Source organism: Macrosteles quadrilineatus, unplaced genomic scaffold (assembly GCF_028750875.1).
Source record: "Macrosteles quadrilineatus isolate MER2022 unplaced genomic scaffold, UCM_ALF_1.0 Scaffold_5__1_contigs__length_97177068, whole genome shotgun sequence".
Classification (NCBI taxonomy): domain Eukaryota; kingdom Metazoa; phylum Arthropoda; class Insecta; order Hemiptera; family Cicadellidae; genus Macrosteles; species Macrosteles quadrilineatus.
Window position 1 is genome coordinate 14,973,762 of NW_026542598.1, and position 17,046 is coordinate 14,990,807.

General features: G+C 36.8%; 1 protein-coding gene across 1 annotated transcript; it reads right to left on the reverse strand.

Moving 5' to 3' along the window:
* Nucleotides 1–1,910: 1,910 nt before the first annotated feature.
* Nucleotides 1,911–10,632, reverse strand: LOC128995444 (glycine, alanine and asparagine-rich protein-like). The gene is made up of 5 exons (XM_054420463.1): nucleotides 10,603–10,632; nucleotides 4,170–4,231; nucleotides 3,570–3,814; nucleotides 3,420–3,538; nucleotides 1,911–2,727 (listed from the first exon to the last, which is right to left on the reverse strand). Exons 1-5 carry the CDS (start codon nucleotides 10,618–10,620, stop codon nucleotides 2,077–2,079), a joined length of 1,095 nt encoding a protein of 364 aa, XP_054276438.1. The 5' UTR covers nucleotides 10,621–10,632; the 3' UTR covers nucleotides 1,911–2,076.
* Nucleotides 10,633–17,046: the final 6,414 nt, after the last annotated feature.

Below are 17,046 nucleotides of genomic sequence, written 5' to 3' on the forward strand. Positions count from 1 at the left end.
GCAAAAATAACTTAGAATGCATATAGCCAACGATCGAGCTCAAGACCAACGTCGATACAACAACGCAACTTCTAACGACGTTGCTATAATATCCTAATTTATTATTCGTGCGAATTCGCACGGGTTCACCTAGTAGTTGTTAAATGCATAACTAATTTAAAACTGCACATAACAAACTGTATTTGTGACATGCAGTATGTTATGTTGGTAGTTTAGGCCGCACGGCGCTAGTAGGCAATAGTGATACAGTGCCGGCGCGTCCTAGGCAATATGAGTACATACAATATTATTGTACCCGCCTAGGCCTAGGCTTATTCAATATTTAATGTGGATATTCCAAAGATATGTCCTTAGTGTATACTTACTTAACAATACTGATTACTACTGAGTCTGGTACTATACTTATGAATAACTGATTACCTGTACCAGTTAAATTGGTTTTATTTATGGTAAATTATTTATATGGTAAATGTTATGTACTGTCAATCTAAAACCAGTAGGCTATATATTTTTAAGTGGTATTAGTTCGTTACCTCTCATTTTATAAAAGTAGGCCCGCATTAATGAGTACTTTGTTACTCATATTCGTTGGTTGTCATATTGATACATAAGTACTTCAGGTGGACTTTTGTCTGCTACTTTCTACTGTTACTTTCTGGGACCGAGCAGGTTTTTACAGCCCTAGGGCCGAAAATCATCTGTTCACTTATTTACTTGAATTCATTTTAAAAATCCCTATATACACAATCAGTATACATGCATTGCAATAATATACTTGTTCTATAGTAACCGCTGCCTTGCAACAATGTATTATTTATTTTTGCTGATTCCTCTAAATATTGCTTTACATAACCTTAAAACTGTTATTGTGTTGGATGTTGGTTTGAATTTATTGTATATATTTTCTCAATTTTGTATAGTGAGGTGAAATATAGCGTTCGTACCATCATACCAAAATATACAGATATTTATTATGTTAATTTAATTTAACTCACTATTAAGATAAAAATACGATTTAAATTTTGATGTTCGTATCGTTTTAAATATTAAAGTTAAAGTTAAAGTACACAATTAATTAAATCGCACCGTTGCGTTCTGAGATGTGGTATATCCTTGTAGCTTGTCTAAAATGTTAATACTATATTTACTTACAAATGTTTTGAAAAAATAAAATCTAAAAAAAGTTGCATGCAAAGAGGCAAGTAAGCAAACAATTAGACCCGTCTTACTGGATATTTTTCGTTCATCTTCACTGTTTATTCGTATATCCTAGAGCTGCCTTGGCAGATGGCAATTTCTGATAAGTGACATTATTAATTATTACTATATTATGCTAATACTATCAGAACAACCTGTAGACTTTTTGTACCCTAAAACACTACAATAGTTCTCCAAAACTCTAATTGGCTCCCGAGGAAATGTAAATGGACTAAGTAACTAAGCCATGTCCCCTATTGCACAGTAATGATAAATTTCAGTAATCTTGAATTTTTCTTAAATTAAAATATTTTTTACCAAAGGAACCAAGGATAACTTCACCAAGTTTTATATTTGTACTCAAAATTACAAAATGGCAAATCAGTTAAATTTTTAACTATTGAATAAAACAAACCGATTAACTACGGTTCGGCCAGGTGAAGTCGGTGGCTAAGTCTTTGCTGCGACGGACTTAGGATCCATGGCAGTGATGTCATGGTTTCGGATCCTGATGCCCGCCACTAGATTTTATCAGTACTCAACTCAAGTACTGTACGGATCACATCTTGCTATTCTATATACGTTCCACACGAAGGCATGAGACTTATGTGGACGAGCACATGCAAAGTTAAAAGGCCTCCAATCTCTCAAAAAATTATCAAGGGATTAAAATGTCCTTAACATTTTCAAAGGAATTAAATAAAACATACACAGTTTATAAACACACATGTATTCATCATTCACACTACGACATTCGTATTTACAAAATATTCACAGCTAACGAAAAACGATAACAACAAAAGAGAACAACAAAGATCAGTCGGTGCGTCTTATGCTAGGGGTAGCGAAGAGGGATGGGAGTTGTACTGTATGGCGAGGTTAGGTACGCTCATGAGACAAGACCATTCTATGTCTGGAGCGATGGCGATGATCGTGGTAGATGATATCGATGATTATGACGACGATGATATCGATGAAGGAAACAGAATGGTGATTTGTTTTATGACTTTGTGGATTATTTCTTCTTGTCGTCTTCCCATCCGTGGCCGCCGCCACCTCCAAAACCACCACCGCCTCCGTATCCACCGCCTCCATGGCCACCGCCTCCGTATCCACCGCCTCCATGGCCACCGCCTCCAAATCCACCACCGCCTCCATAACCTCCACCCCCGTGGCTGCCGCCTCCATATCCACCGCCTCCATGACCACTGTCTCCACCGCCGTAGCTGTATCCACCAATGTCGTTGTGACCACCTCCGAATCCACCGCCTCCGCTGTAGCTATCACCGCCTCCATAGCTGTATCCACCGTCCCCGCCGCCTCCATGACCACCGCCACCTCCGCTGTAGCTGTCACCGCCTCCGTAGCTGTATCCACCTCCACCGCCTCCGCCTCCACCATGGTGGTCGTCGCCGCCTCCATAGCCGCTTCCTCCAAAGCCGCTTCCTCCAAAACTACTGCCACCTCCGTACCCTCCGCCTCCGTGATGGTCATCTCCTCCTCCAAAGCCGCCGCCAAATCCGCCACCTCCTGTAATAAAATTCAATAACGTTGTTGTAAAATATAACGTGTAACCAAAATAACTATTTCAGCTACAAGTAAATATAACAAAACATCTAATCAAAACTATAAAATTATATCAAACATATTTCCATCCGATTCATGACTTTTGTATGAACACGAACCTCTAAGATTAAATGTAATAGGCGTTAAGAGATTGCCGAGAGTTGCGTTGAGTCTTTACACGAGAGAGTGTAAACAAGTGAACGATTATTTTCTCGAGGTGTGCCACTGCAATTTTTACTTTCCCTTAGATTGATAGAAAGGACCGAAACCATCAAACATCTTTATAGTTCGGCTGTGTAAAGTGTATACCATTTCTGTACTCAAAAAGCTTTGTAAGGAAAATTTCAATAACTATTATTATCTTAAGCCTAAAACTGCAAACTCCTATAAGGATTAAAAGAGGATGTATTTGTTTCGAAGTGCCGACTTGATACTTACCAAATGATGAACCATGATTCAGATTCCAATACCGAAGAGAATATTAAAGAGTATTTTATTAACTTCAATGGAGCCGGTGGAGTCTCGATTAAAGTTATTGTCATCTATTTGTTTTAAAATCGGCATGATAGTTTCTTATGTGGCCTAACTATTAACAGTGTAAGATGCTAACCAGCGAAAACTACACAAAAAGTTTCTATTGGAATCTGTAAACAAACCTCCATATCCGCCGCCGCCGCCGCCATGGTGGTCGTCTCCGCCTCCATATCCTCCGCCAAAACCGCCACCTCCACCGCCTCCGTAGCCGCCACCACCGTGGCCGCCACCGCCACCTCCGCTGATGATCTTTATGATGGTAGGGGCACCACCTCCTCCTCCATGGCCGCCACCCCCGTATCCACCGCCGCCCCCTCCATGGCCACCGCCGCCGTATCCGCCACCGCCGCCTCCAAAACCGCCGCCGAAGCCACCTCCGAAACCGCCACCGCCGCCATAGTCGTCACCGTGGTCATCATGCTCCTCGTGATGTTTGTGCTCCTCCACATGGACTATCTCCTTCTGTTCATGGTGTACCTCCTTGACGATCGTGGGGATGTGCACTCGAATGTGGACACTGAACAAAATTAGTTTTAATTAATTAATGCAGACTGTAATCACAAATAGTAAACGACAAGAAATATAGAGTTGGGTTCCATAAATTTGGTTCAGAATGAAGACAATTTTAATAAATCCATGTTCAACTTCGTTGAGCTGGATGTCACTATAATTTTGTTTCTGTTATCTCATAATATTGTTGCCACCCAATTTAGACTAGTCAATAAAAATGCAACTACTCAATATTTTTGAGATAGTAGTAGGTTATGAACACAGTTTTAACCATGCTTGTCATTGTTTTAATCATGCAAAAAAGTAAAAAAGTATCAATAGAACAGGCATAAAATAAGAGTTTTTTGTAAAAGAATACTTACTGTTCTTTGCCGAAAGTAGCTTCGCTGGTAACAAAAAACAGGGCTAACGCCGCACACGATAGCTGAAACAAAGTTTTATTTGTCAATCGATTGTTGAAAACATTTTAAATTTCAAACTACCGTAGCAAAGAATATTCTTTAAGCATTTTAAAATTTATGAAACCAATTCAGATTTTTAATATAGGCAATCGCTATGTTTCCATTCACAAAATAATATTTTTTTCGAACTTTAGTTTCGAACATTTGCAGAATAAACAAAGCATGCTGCCTATTTTACTACGAAGAGAGCAGCTAGTTTCATGAATGAACTTGAATTGAATGGGGAACCAAGGAACTGACTCATCATAGTAAATGCTTCGTCAGTTTTTCCTTCAGATATGAAGAGTAATCGTGACTCTCTAGTCCTACATCTTTTTGTAACTTCTTTCAATGGCTAATGTAGTCCTTTCTCTGTTTCAAATGGCTGCGTCTTAACAGCGCATCAAAATGAGGGTGTGATGTCAGTCAGGATATCTTCAATTTAAATATCTAATTTGACACAATTGTAAAATGATAAGGAAGGTAAAATTAGCTTAGGTAAAATTAGAGACAAAATAATTTCCGTCGAGTGATCCCTGTTTGGATATCATCGTCAATGTGTTATAGAAGCATGGCGACTTTGATTTAAGATCAAATTTCAGCTTTTGTCGCTAGTCACAAACTAAGCTCACCACTACCAAACTAGACCTTCAACTATCAAAGCAGCCCCTCCATTACACATTAGTCAACGATAACTAAGAGCAGACACATACTAAAGGTACCAGAACTTGAATATCGTCGCCATCACAATCTGTACTTTCTCCCAGGCCAAATGGAAGAGTCGAGTTTACTTTACACCGCGAAATCAATAACTCAGGCAAATATTGAAATGTAAATGTGGTGTGAAAGTGAATTCTCCGATGGAGGATGGAGAATGTAAGTTAAGTATCGGTGTGTTCCGGAAATAACTGGTCACGATCAGCTGATTGCAGCCAAGGGTCACTTCCGGCTGACCACCTCCGTCTGTTTCGTAACACCTCAGCCTTTAATTTAACTGTTCGACTCTCCCTGAACGTCACGCAGGTCACATAACATTCGTGTTTTACGCAGCCAGTTATTAGTGTGGAGCTCATCAGGCCTTTCACATCACGAAATTACGTAGTTTTACCAGTTATTTGCGTATCTAAATTAATAAATGGTAGGATTGATTGCATGCTACAATAATTGATTCTGCCTGTTATGTTTATATAGCGGCGAATACAGCTTCCTTTGTCATTACACGAAATTAATATATTTTTATGAAAACTTATTTGAATGATATATTTCTACAAATGTCGTTCATCAAGGATCCTATTTTTTATATTTTATACGTGATCAATGAACGAGTTCGTTAGTTTGTCCAAAAGATCATCTTTTGCAATTGTAGATCATCCTCTGAATCTAAAAAACTTTATTGAGCATCATGAAATAAATTAACGAATCCAACTGAGTGGAATGCTTGACAAAGATACTTTTGAGAAATTCCCAAGTAATCACTCCAAAGAGTTGCTTGAACCACACCACGTAAGAGCAAGTCGCTTCGTCTCGCGATCTTGAACTTGTCTCGTCCTAGACTACTTTCACTTACTCCTAGAGCACCCTCGCCTCGGCAGTGATCTGGTGGTCTAGTTGAAGGTGAAACCAAGGTCTCCCCGCAGCCTTTCAAAGGGCAACCACAATTTCCAAGAAAGTAGAAGTATGAGTTCACGTGAGTAGGAAGTAAAAGTAGTCTTTTACCGGTCAAACGAGTTGTGCAACGGGATGATCTGAGGCACCGGGAGATTCCTTTCGGCAACAAACTTTCGACACTCGTATTACCGACACTCATAACCACGACACTCATAGCTCCGACACTCATAACTCCGACACTTATATCTCCTACACTCATAGCTACGAAACTCAAAACTCCGACACTTATAACATCGATCCACTTAACTTTGTGTAACTCCAACATTAACAACTTCAACTTATAAAAATACAACACTCATAACTCCGACACTTATATCTCCTACACTCATAGCTACGAAACTCAAAACTACGACACTTATAACCACGACACTCATAGCTCAGATACTCATAACTCCGACACTCATAGCTCCGATACTCATATCTCCGACACTTATATCTCCTACACTCATAGCTACGAAACTCAAAACTACGACACTTATAACCACGACACTCATAGCTCCGATACTCATAACTCCGACACTCATAGCTCCGATACTCATAACTCCGACACTTATATCTCCTACACTCATAGCTACGAAACTCAAAACTCCGACACCGATCCACTTAACTTTGTGTAACTCCAACATTAACAACTTCAACTTATAAAAATACAACACTCATAACTCCGACACTTATATCTCCTACACTCATAGCTCCGATACTCAAAACTCCGACACTTATAACCACGACACTCATAGCTCCGATACTCATAACTCCGACACTCATAGCTCCGATACTCATAACTCCGACACTTATATCTCCTACACTCATAGCTACGAAACTCAAAACTCCGACACCGATCCACTTAACTTTGTGTAACTCCAACATTAACAACTTCAACTTATAAAAATACAACACTCATAACTCCGACACTTATATCTCCTACATTCATAGCTCCGATACTCAAAACTCCGACACTTATAACCACGACACTCATAGCTCAGATACTCATAACTCCGACACTCATAGCTCCGATACTCATAACTCCGACACTTATATCTCCTACACTCATAGCTACGAAACTCAAAACTCCGACACCGATCCACTTAACTTTGTGTAACTCCAACATTAACAACTTCAACTTATAAAAATACAACACTCATAACTCCGACACTTGTAACTGCGACACTCATAGCTCCGAAACTCCAAATTCCGATACCTATAACTCTGACACTTATTAAATCAATCCTCTTAACTTTAATAAGTGTAATTTTGACATTTATCACTCCAACATTAACAACTCCAACTCATATAAATCCAACATTCATAACTCCGACAATCATAGCTTCGACGCTCATAACACTGTAATACTCATGACTCCTACCAGCTCTAACCTGCACATCAAACTAGAATTGTCAAAACGATAGTGCCCTACTCATATAGTTGTGCGATCTTTAGAAAACAAGGAATTTTATCACTGAGATCGTAATTAATTGGTGCAATCATCTCAAAATCCTTTTTTTATTCGTTGTTTATAGTTCACCAGGAAACGCATGTACGAAAATTATTTGTTGGCGAACAGACAATGTTGTGTAAGCTTATCGGGTTGTAAACTTTTTTCATGATTTAGAAAATCTATGAAAAAAGTTCACTAAACATTTGGGAATGCGTAACCTTGAGAACTTATCCGAAAACAACGAAATAGCTATCCGTAGCTATTTAGCTACGAACGAGAGCTATGTAGCTATGTAGAGACTTCTGGCTCAGACTGTACCGTTGGAGGTTATGAAATTTGGACATTATGAACCGCACTGTTTATTTGGTATCTTAACGTTGGAGTTTGTAAAATTTGGACATTGTGAAACAGTGATTATTTGAATGTTATAGATTTGGAGCTTATGAAAATTGGAGGTTATGAACCGCTCTGTTTATTTAATATTTTAAGCGTTGGAGTTTGTGAAATTTGGAGTTTATGAAACGCTCCCAGTAGAACGTGTAGCGCCTACATACCGAACCACGGCAACCTCTGCAGCGACTTCTGGCAGAGAGTGTGCCGTTGGAGCTTATGAAACTTGGAGGTTATGAACCGCTCTGTTTATTTTATATTTAAACGTTGGAGTTTGTGAAATTTGGACATTGTGAATCGGTGATTATTTGAAAGTTATAGTTTTGGAGTTTATAAAATTTGGAGGTTATGAAACGCACTGTTTATTTAATATTTTAGACGTTGGAGTTTGTGAAATTTGGACATTATGAACCTCACCCGTTCTACTGTTGTAGCGGTGTAACACGAAGTATCATTGTTGCTCCGTAATTGCTTTCTTAAGAGTATAAGTATATATTCTTAAGAGTTCCCATAGTCCGATCATGCTGGTTCGCGAAGTCGTTCGAATAAACGTAGGTTTACACGTTTGTACCAAATTTCATCAAAATCGGATGATTTTTGCTCGAGTTATCGCGCTAACGGACACACATATAAATATATATATATAACTGATGGTGTTTTTTGTCTCTAGGGACCTCAAAACGAAAAAGTAAATCGGTCCCGGGACCAGGTCTTACCATGAATACTACGGTAATAGCTTATTCCCTATAGGGGAAATTCGCTAAAATGTAAATTTGATTTGCACATTGTGTGCTAACACATATTTGAGTCACACATCTGAGTGTTCTTCAATCATTAAAATGTACGTATACTCAGTAGTTGAGCGCTGGCGAACGGTGCCTGCTATCTGACTGTGGCAACCACTAGAGAGACTTCTGGCCCAGACTGTACCGTTGGAGGTTATGAAATTTGGACATTATGAACCGCTCTGTTTATTTAATATTTAAACGTTGGAGTTTGTGAAACTTGGACATTGTGAAACAGTGATTATTTGAATGTTATAGATTTGGAGCTTATGAAATTTGGAGGTTATGAACCGCTCTGTTTATTTATTATTTTAAGCGTTGGAGTTTGTGAAATTTGGAGTTTATGAAACGCTCCCGTCCTGTTTCATGCGCAATATTAAGCATACACAATAATTTCTAAACACAACTCCATAAAAAATAGGTCCATAATAACCTAACACATATTAGTTCTAAATTACGACGAGGTGATTTAAACGAAAATAACAATGCATGCAAAAAGTGTCCCTTTCACTCAAACCCCAACGACACAATCGAATTTATCAATGGATTTACGATGTTTGATATTTCCGGAAGAGTTTAGAGGAAAGTGTCAGAACTTTGATGATATATGTGTGACCATATACATCTACGTATTCTAATTATTTAGGTAGAAAGTGGAAGATTGTGCATCGCCGTCTCCGTTGCAGCAGCCTGCAGATTGCACTTTCTCTGCTCCAAGACGCATGGGTAAATCTCGTAACTAATAATTACGTTATAAATTAGTTTTATCGCACCAAGCACTCGGCTCGATAAGATAAGGTTTTTACAACGGCGAAATTCGGGTATTTACACCTTTATTTGTCTAAACCCGATATTTGTATCATGACGTTGTCACATAGGGTGTCATCCCAGGAACTTTGTGGTGGTTTCGGAATAGTTGGGAAACCATATTGAAGTTTTTTTTTCAGACGTCATATTGGTTCAGGGAGAAGAACAACTAACAATGAGAGAAATTCACTTAATAAAAATTACAAACGACACAGAGTTTTAATTCAAGTCTCGGTTGAGTTCACGTTACTCGTGCAAGTGACATCATAGTAAATAAACATTTAACCTTCTTTCTGTGGCTAGGGTGTAAATGTACTAGCTGGTACGTATGAGTGGATAACATTTTTTAGTTTATTTCAAATAACATCTATTGATTTTTTTATTCATCATGAATGTGTTTTGTAATTTAGCTGATATGAAATAATTTATTTGTAGGTAAAAAATTTTAATGTTAAGAATAACTATTTTCACAAAGGCATAATGTTTTAGCTGAACCATATAGGCTATACATAGTTAAAATGTGTAGCAGAATAGTTGATAGTGTTATTCAACATCTACAAACACAATTACAGTAAAGGTCTATCCGATTTTGTCATGGTTTAGCCGTATTCCTTTTTTATGTATGTTTTAAACAGATTCAATTTTTTAAACGTATAGCAAATATTCATAAAACTCAAAATCGTCTGTAAGTACAAAGAAATATACAATCGCTCAAAATAGATCTTTTCATGATTTAAATTATTTCAAATTAGGTAGAATATTTTAGAATTTTATTCGTAACTGAAACAACAGAAAAGAAATACACCGGCAATTTACACCCTGAAATAAAATTACTGCTTTATATATACCACGCATATTTAATTTATATTTAGAAATATAATTTTAATAAAAGTTTGCATATACTTTTCATTTAGTATTTGTCAAACCTAGTATATGATTTCAAGGTGATTCACTATTTTATATATCCTTTAAGTTTTATGTAATTTATAACTTTAAGTGTGTACGATAACCTAAAAAGTGTATCATGAGGCTGTATGTATATTTATGTGTATAGATAATAGGTTTAACTTAGATCATCTAATATTTTCAGCATTTTTAACAACATTAGTTTTGTAAAAGGGTCCCAACCAACAATAAATTCGCTTCTCTAAAATCAGGATGCAACTGTAAACTAGCCGCTAACCCAGGTTTAAGTTCCCTACCAAATAATCGAGTGAGTTTTTAAAGTTGATAGCATTTCACTATATCCAATAGCGAGCACTGGACTTACCTGTAGAAGGGAGCCCATGCTGCGACGGGTCCTTGTTTGGGTCTGAGTAGAACTCTCGCGCCTGGTTTATATATATCTCTGCGCCGGCGTGAACCTGTCCCTGCCCCTGCCCCTGTCTCTGTACTTGCACATGACCTACGCACCTACGCACGCGCACACACCAGCACGCCTCAGAGGTGGGATATGATCCTATGAACTCCTTCCTAGTATTGTCCTTAGCATACGGTGAAGAACGTTGTATATATTTTTAACAAATCGCATTTTGATTAGCAGTGTCCGCGTTGGCGCTATTACTGTTTATGATAAAATTAAAATAGATAATAAACTTGGGTAACAGATTTTGCAGTCTTAAATGGAAAAATCTTTAGGTTAGGTTGGTTAGATAGTTGTATAAACGTAGATAATAGTTAGTCACTATAATAATGTTAAAAAATCGTGGTAGAACTTGTTAAGAAAACTTCATGTCTTTTCCAACCATCTTGTGGTGAGGATATTTTTACTTATTCAATTTTGTATTTTTATATAATTTCATAAATTAATTTACTTATGCAATTTTAAGATAAATCATTATAACTGGGAAAATCCTTGTCTCCACCTTCTTGGGAGGAAACCTAAATTATTAATTTGAATGAAATAGATGCAATAGTATTAACGCGTAAAATGTATACTCGTATACAATAAAACGGGAAGGGGGTTTTGGCAGATTTTCACGAGTAAGGTGTTTTTTTTTATATTTTATATTTCTTGACTTCGTATCGATAATGATCTCGAGACAGCAAAACCAGGTCATTTTAGGTCCCTCCTCGGCCCTAGGTCCTAGGTACCAGGTACAAAGTATACTATTTCGTCAGACTGCAGCAAAATCATTAACAAGCCGTTTTTAATGCATGCGTTGCAGGTCTAAATTCGATTTTTTACCCGCTGCCCCTAGGGAGTAAAAATCAGCTGTTGTCCACTTAGTTGTAAATATCGAGTGTAAACAATTATTGCATGTATCGAAAATATGTTTCGATTATTTAGCCAATTGTAGTTAATTAACTTTTGCCTTATTTTTAAGTAACCCATAGTTACCTACGTACTAAGCAGCTGCTTGTTTGCATTAGCAAATTAAATAGAAAACAATGTAGAAGTAGATTTGAGAGGTTATCTTCAAATTAAAACTTTTTCAGATTTGTAATGTATTTTGTTCAAATAATGGTGCAATATGAAAGAAATAGTTAAATTGCAGTACAATAATTAGCATAGTTGTATTAATAATTTTGCCTTAGAACTATGTTTTGAGAACCTTCAAAATGTGAAATTTGCACACGTGTCCCCTGGTTAATACAAAATTTCAAGTAAAATTTGATTCATTCGTTGATCCAATAAATTGTTTAAATATTTTAGCTTTTAACAACGAATATATGGTATGTTTCATTGCGATTAAAATTATAATATTTATACGATACAAAATACTATTATTGAGCTGTTAATTCTGATTAAATTTCCACCAACCATAATGTAACCTCGGGTTTCCTTTTTTACTTAATCTCCATTAGGTTCGACCCCCAGATAAAATTTTAACTCAATGCTTAATAGGTACGTCTATAAAACGTATTTACTCCACATAGCAAAAACTAACATAGACCTCTTAGAAATTGCCTACTCAACCCGACTACTACCCCCCAAAACCACTACCAAAACCGCTCACTTACTTACTAATTGCTTACTGCCGTTCTCCTCCTCCGCAGATTGGGGGAGGCGTCATCTTTTCCTTTTTCTCATTTTCTTGTTTTTCTGGTATTGTTGTAGAGTTTCTGGTTTCTAGTGGCTTCTATTAAATATATGTTTATTCAGGAATTCGTTTAGGCTGTAATAGGGGCGTTCGAGGATATGGGTTTTTTTTTTAAGTAGGGTAGAGCTTTTTCTTGTGTCTGTAATATTTTTAGGCCGATTTAGTAGTAGGTTGTTAAGTTTCATCCCTCTATATGTTGGGGTTCTTGCAGTATTTTCTAGTGGATGCTATGGTAAATTTAGGTTATTTATTTGGCTCACCTACCAATTACGTCAAGCTTTAACTTCGTAAATCATAATCGACGATTACATAGTGAAATAATTAGAACACACGAGTGACAGTGGCTAGAGCAACTATCTTGCAACTCATTCTAACATTGTTGAGGAGTGACCAATGAGGATCTAGCAAGTACTCCCTCGCACGAAGGAATCCTGCCGAAGGAAAAACTGGACCTGACCTTGATGGAAACCCTGCCTGAGAATGTAGACTATAGGATCAGTCAGCCGTCAGTATCAACTTTGCTTTTTACTACTTCTGGTTTGTTTTTGCTCAGGTTTAGTTTCCGCTGCATCGAGTGCAATGCTCTCTTCTACACGGGGTTGTTTTTTGCTACTGCATACAGTTGCTGAACCTGGTCAGTTGTTATTTATACCAGTGATATCCTCGCCGATGTTAACAAATTGGAATTTTTTTTGGTAGCAAATCTTGCCAAGTATTAATCATTATTGTTGTCATTACTGCAGCAGTCCCCTTGCTGGACCTAACAAATTTCCGTTTAGTGCAGCAGTGTTCTTGTGGAATCTAATAAAATGGCATTAATTGTATCAATATCCTAACTAAAATAATGACATTTTTTAAATGACGTGTTTCCTCAACTCCCAATCCTGTCTATAAGAGACTACAATGTCACTCAGCCAGAAGGACGGTGTCTGTGACAATTACAGTACGTGCAGATCCTACAGAGAACCCTGATGGACACCTGTTTCTTTGTAACGATGTGTAGTGTTAAACGGTGTAGTAACTGCTCTTGAGTCGTTCTACAACTCATTCATTAGTAGTGTAGTCAGCTGGTGATTGGTTAAATGCTCGCCTAACAATCAGAATGTCACCGGATCGAACCATCGAACCTGAAAAAGTCAGTATAGTTAGGTTAATCAAGTCATTAACTGTTTACGTAGACCGTATGCCATATTGTTGCAGTGTATTTATTCTGGAAGCCTACTCGTCCACTTCGACTTTGAGTCAACTCATGGACACGATCTTCTTCTATTAAACTGTAAGGGTGTAATTGAGCTTTCTTGCGCCCTATTTGAGTTTTATCGGTTGGCAATCAAACCACGCCCACCAAACCACAAACTATTGTAGAGTTGTTTGGGATGTCAGCATGTTTTGCCTTCATTATTGTTAGAACTTAAAATAAAGTTTTCAAATTTCAATAGTTACGGAAAATAAAGAAAAACTTTATCCAAGAAATTTGCTTGCAACTTATTCAAACCAAACTTCTTGACCTAACTGAGTTTTACATTGTTAAAATTGAACATCACACAACACGCCTACGAAATTCAAATTTATCTTATCTTACTAATATTATAAACTAGCTGGCCCGACAGACGTCGTCCTGTCCTAATGTGGATTTATGTCAAAAGCTCGTTCATTTTCAAGATGAGCTCGTTCGCATGGCCCAATCACGTCCTGGTTGAAGTTCGTTCGCTACGCTCAATCACCTTTTGGTTGGAGCTCGTTCGCTTTGTTTGTGTGTTTGAAGTTCAATCACGCATTAAACCACTGGACGGATTGGGCTGAAATTTGGCATGATGATAGCTTACATTCCCGATTAGCATATAGGCATATTCTTATCTTAAAAAATCCCTTTGGGCTCCGCCACAGTGGCTCTGTAATTCCCCATGTTAACCTTATGAGTATTCATATTTAAAGGGAATTAAAGAATTAGTTCGGCCGCTTAGAAAACGACCTGCGCGCTAATGCTAAACCAATGCTGGAGGAGGTCGCTTTCTACGTGGCGGAACTATAGTCAGCTGTTTCAACTAAAAAAGTTGGTTCTATGATATGGAAAAGCATTAAAAAGTTATAAGATTTACCAACAGGGTGCAGCACTATATTTTTTTGCATTTATGAAAACAGCTAATCTATATATTTAATACACAGTTGTAACACTGTTTCCTCAGTAATTACTGGACCGATCTACAAGATTTATGTCTCAAATTAAAGGGGATAGTGTGTAGATTTGCCGAACTTCCTTAGAATTTACGTTTTTTCTAAGGGCTACGACCTACAGCCCTTTAAAGGTCGAGTCAATACAATTCTTATTGAAGAATATAATACACAGTTTATAAATTATTCGTCAGCTGTTTAATGTTTGTCAGACATTTGTTATTATTTTTATAACCTCACTTTCAGTATGCAATTATTAAACTTGGAGTTTCTGTTTATAAACTCACGATTTTGATAAAGGAAAGTGTATTTGTTAACTTATTTTTGAAATGTTTTAGTTTTCCTGCAAAGTGATCTGAAGGAAAGTGGTAATTGAGTTTAAGTTTGAGTATGGAATGTGAAATAATACCATAGATAAAAACATACTCCACTTAGTCTATGATAATACCCATAGTAGGGAACGGAAACTTATTGTTTTGATCAATATAATTTATTCTCTACGGCCACCAGAATAATCATGGGGAAATCCGCTTTGCAAGTTGGACATATAATTGCTAATGAGTGGGAAACATACAAACATTTTATAGTAGGTGACGAATCTTACTCAAGATCAGTGTTAGACGTTCAGTGGTACCAAACTTTACCTTCTCGAGATGGCGAGTACGCTGGGATACGTGGAACTACAATATGTCAGTGATTTTTTTTTCAAGTACACAGGGAAGTTGCTTGAGAAACTGTGACTTACCATTCGGTTCTGGCGAAGAAGTATGTGACTTGATGTTTAATGGCAATGTTGACTCGGGTCATTATAGCGTTATAAAACTTTATCATTAACCCCAGGGTGTGAAAAGTACAAAAAGAAAAAGAAAAGGTAATCATTAACCGGGTGTAAAGAGACATACCGAACGAAAATTAAATTTAGAGAACCATCGAACTAAAAAGGTATAGAGCAGTGATGGTGTTAAATGTGCTCTGGAAGTCCCTTCCAAAAAATACCAATTTTTTGAACTGGGGTCGTTAGATTGGATTTTTCAATACTGCAAATCTATGGATTTTGAGTCAGAACAGAACTGGGACACAAATATTTTTTTCCTTATGTTGTCACAAGGGGAAGGTAAAATGAACTCCTTATCAACATTTTGAGTTTATGGAAAATCTTATCAACAGCGACTATAAAAAAAGTATTAAGGGTCAAAAGAAACAAAAAACTATTTGAGTAAAATATAATACAAATCAGCATTTGAAATGGCCAGTTCTAAGTCTCACTTGAATCAACATCTTTCTGGTAGTGGTAGTCTACATATTTTTAAAATCCACGACTCCTTTTCCATCAAATTGGACTGTTAGGCCTAATACCCTCTAACATTGAACAAAGTATGCCCAAATTTATATATACGACGTAAACACAGCTTTTACTCACAGAATGGGTCAAAGATTCGTGAAATGCGACCAACTGCTGATGCGTGATTTACATGTAGGCTAAGTGACTATCTTTATTCCATACAAAAAATGTAATGAAAAAAAACGACGAATATAGGAATATACTTGAGCAAATTATCTAAATATCATAAATAGCTGCTTATTAGGTTATCAGCATTGCCCAGTTCGTATACTATTTATTTTTCAAATGAAACTCGAAATAATATAAAACATTCATTTGGTTAAAATAATATATTGGTTTGATTAACATAAAATAGTTTATACACGCAAACTATCAGTTCTATGTCATGTAAAAAATTAAACAACCCCTAAATAAAATACAAAGATAAACAGTATTTGTTAATTATTATTTCTTTTATTGCTGATAATATTCCCGTGGCGGAGCACGGGCGGTTAACTAGTTTGAACTAAGCAGCAACAACAAACTGTGATATGCAATGAGAACCGTCAAAGTAGGATTGTTTACAGTTATGTTTATGTTTTCCATTTCATGAATAATTTGTGATATTTTGCGAATTGTTGATACCTAATTAATTTTTTTCTATTGTTTAGGTGAAGTGGTAGAACATTATAGCTATGGTGGATGTGTAATACTATAGAATACTGTAAATTTAAAAAAGCAAATTTTTATCAAACTGTGTCCTCCCTTATTGCAAACGCAAAGCTTGAGTATAACTGCAATAAGCATTTTATACTTATATTCCAACTCCACACGAAGGACGGGTACTCTGCTAGTTTTTCTATACAGGGTGTCCCGGAACTCTCTAATAATATTTTAGGGCATTGATCCTGGGTAAGAAACATAACTAAATATCATTTTTAAACTGTCCGGAAGGCCTTAGTTACTCACACAGCCGCCATTTTGTTTTTCTTTCAGTTATTAATTTTTTTTCTAAAGAATGGTTAAACATACGAAATGGAAACTTTGCACAAACATTTATGACAACTAGACAAAGCTACCAAAAAATTATCACGATTTTTCAAATTCATAAAACAAAATGGCGGCAATTTAAATTTTTTGTAAAATCAATGGTTTTTGAGTTATTTAAGAAAGAACA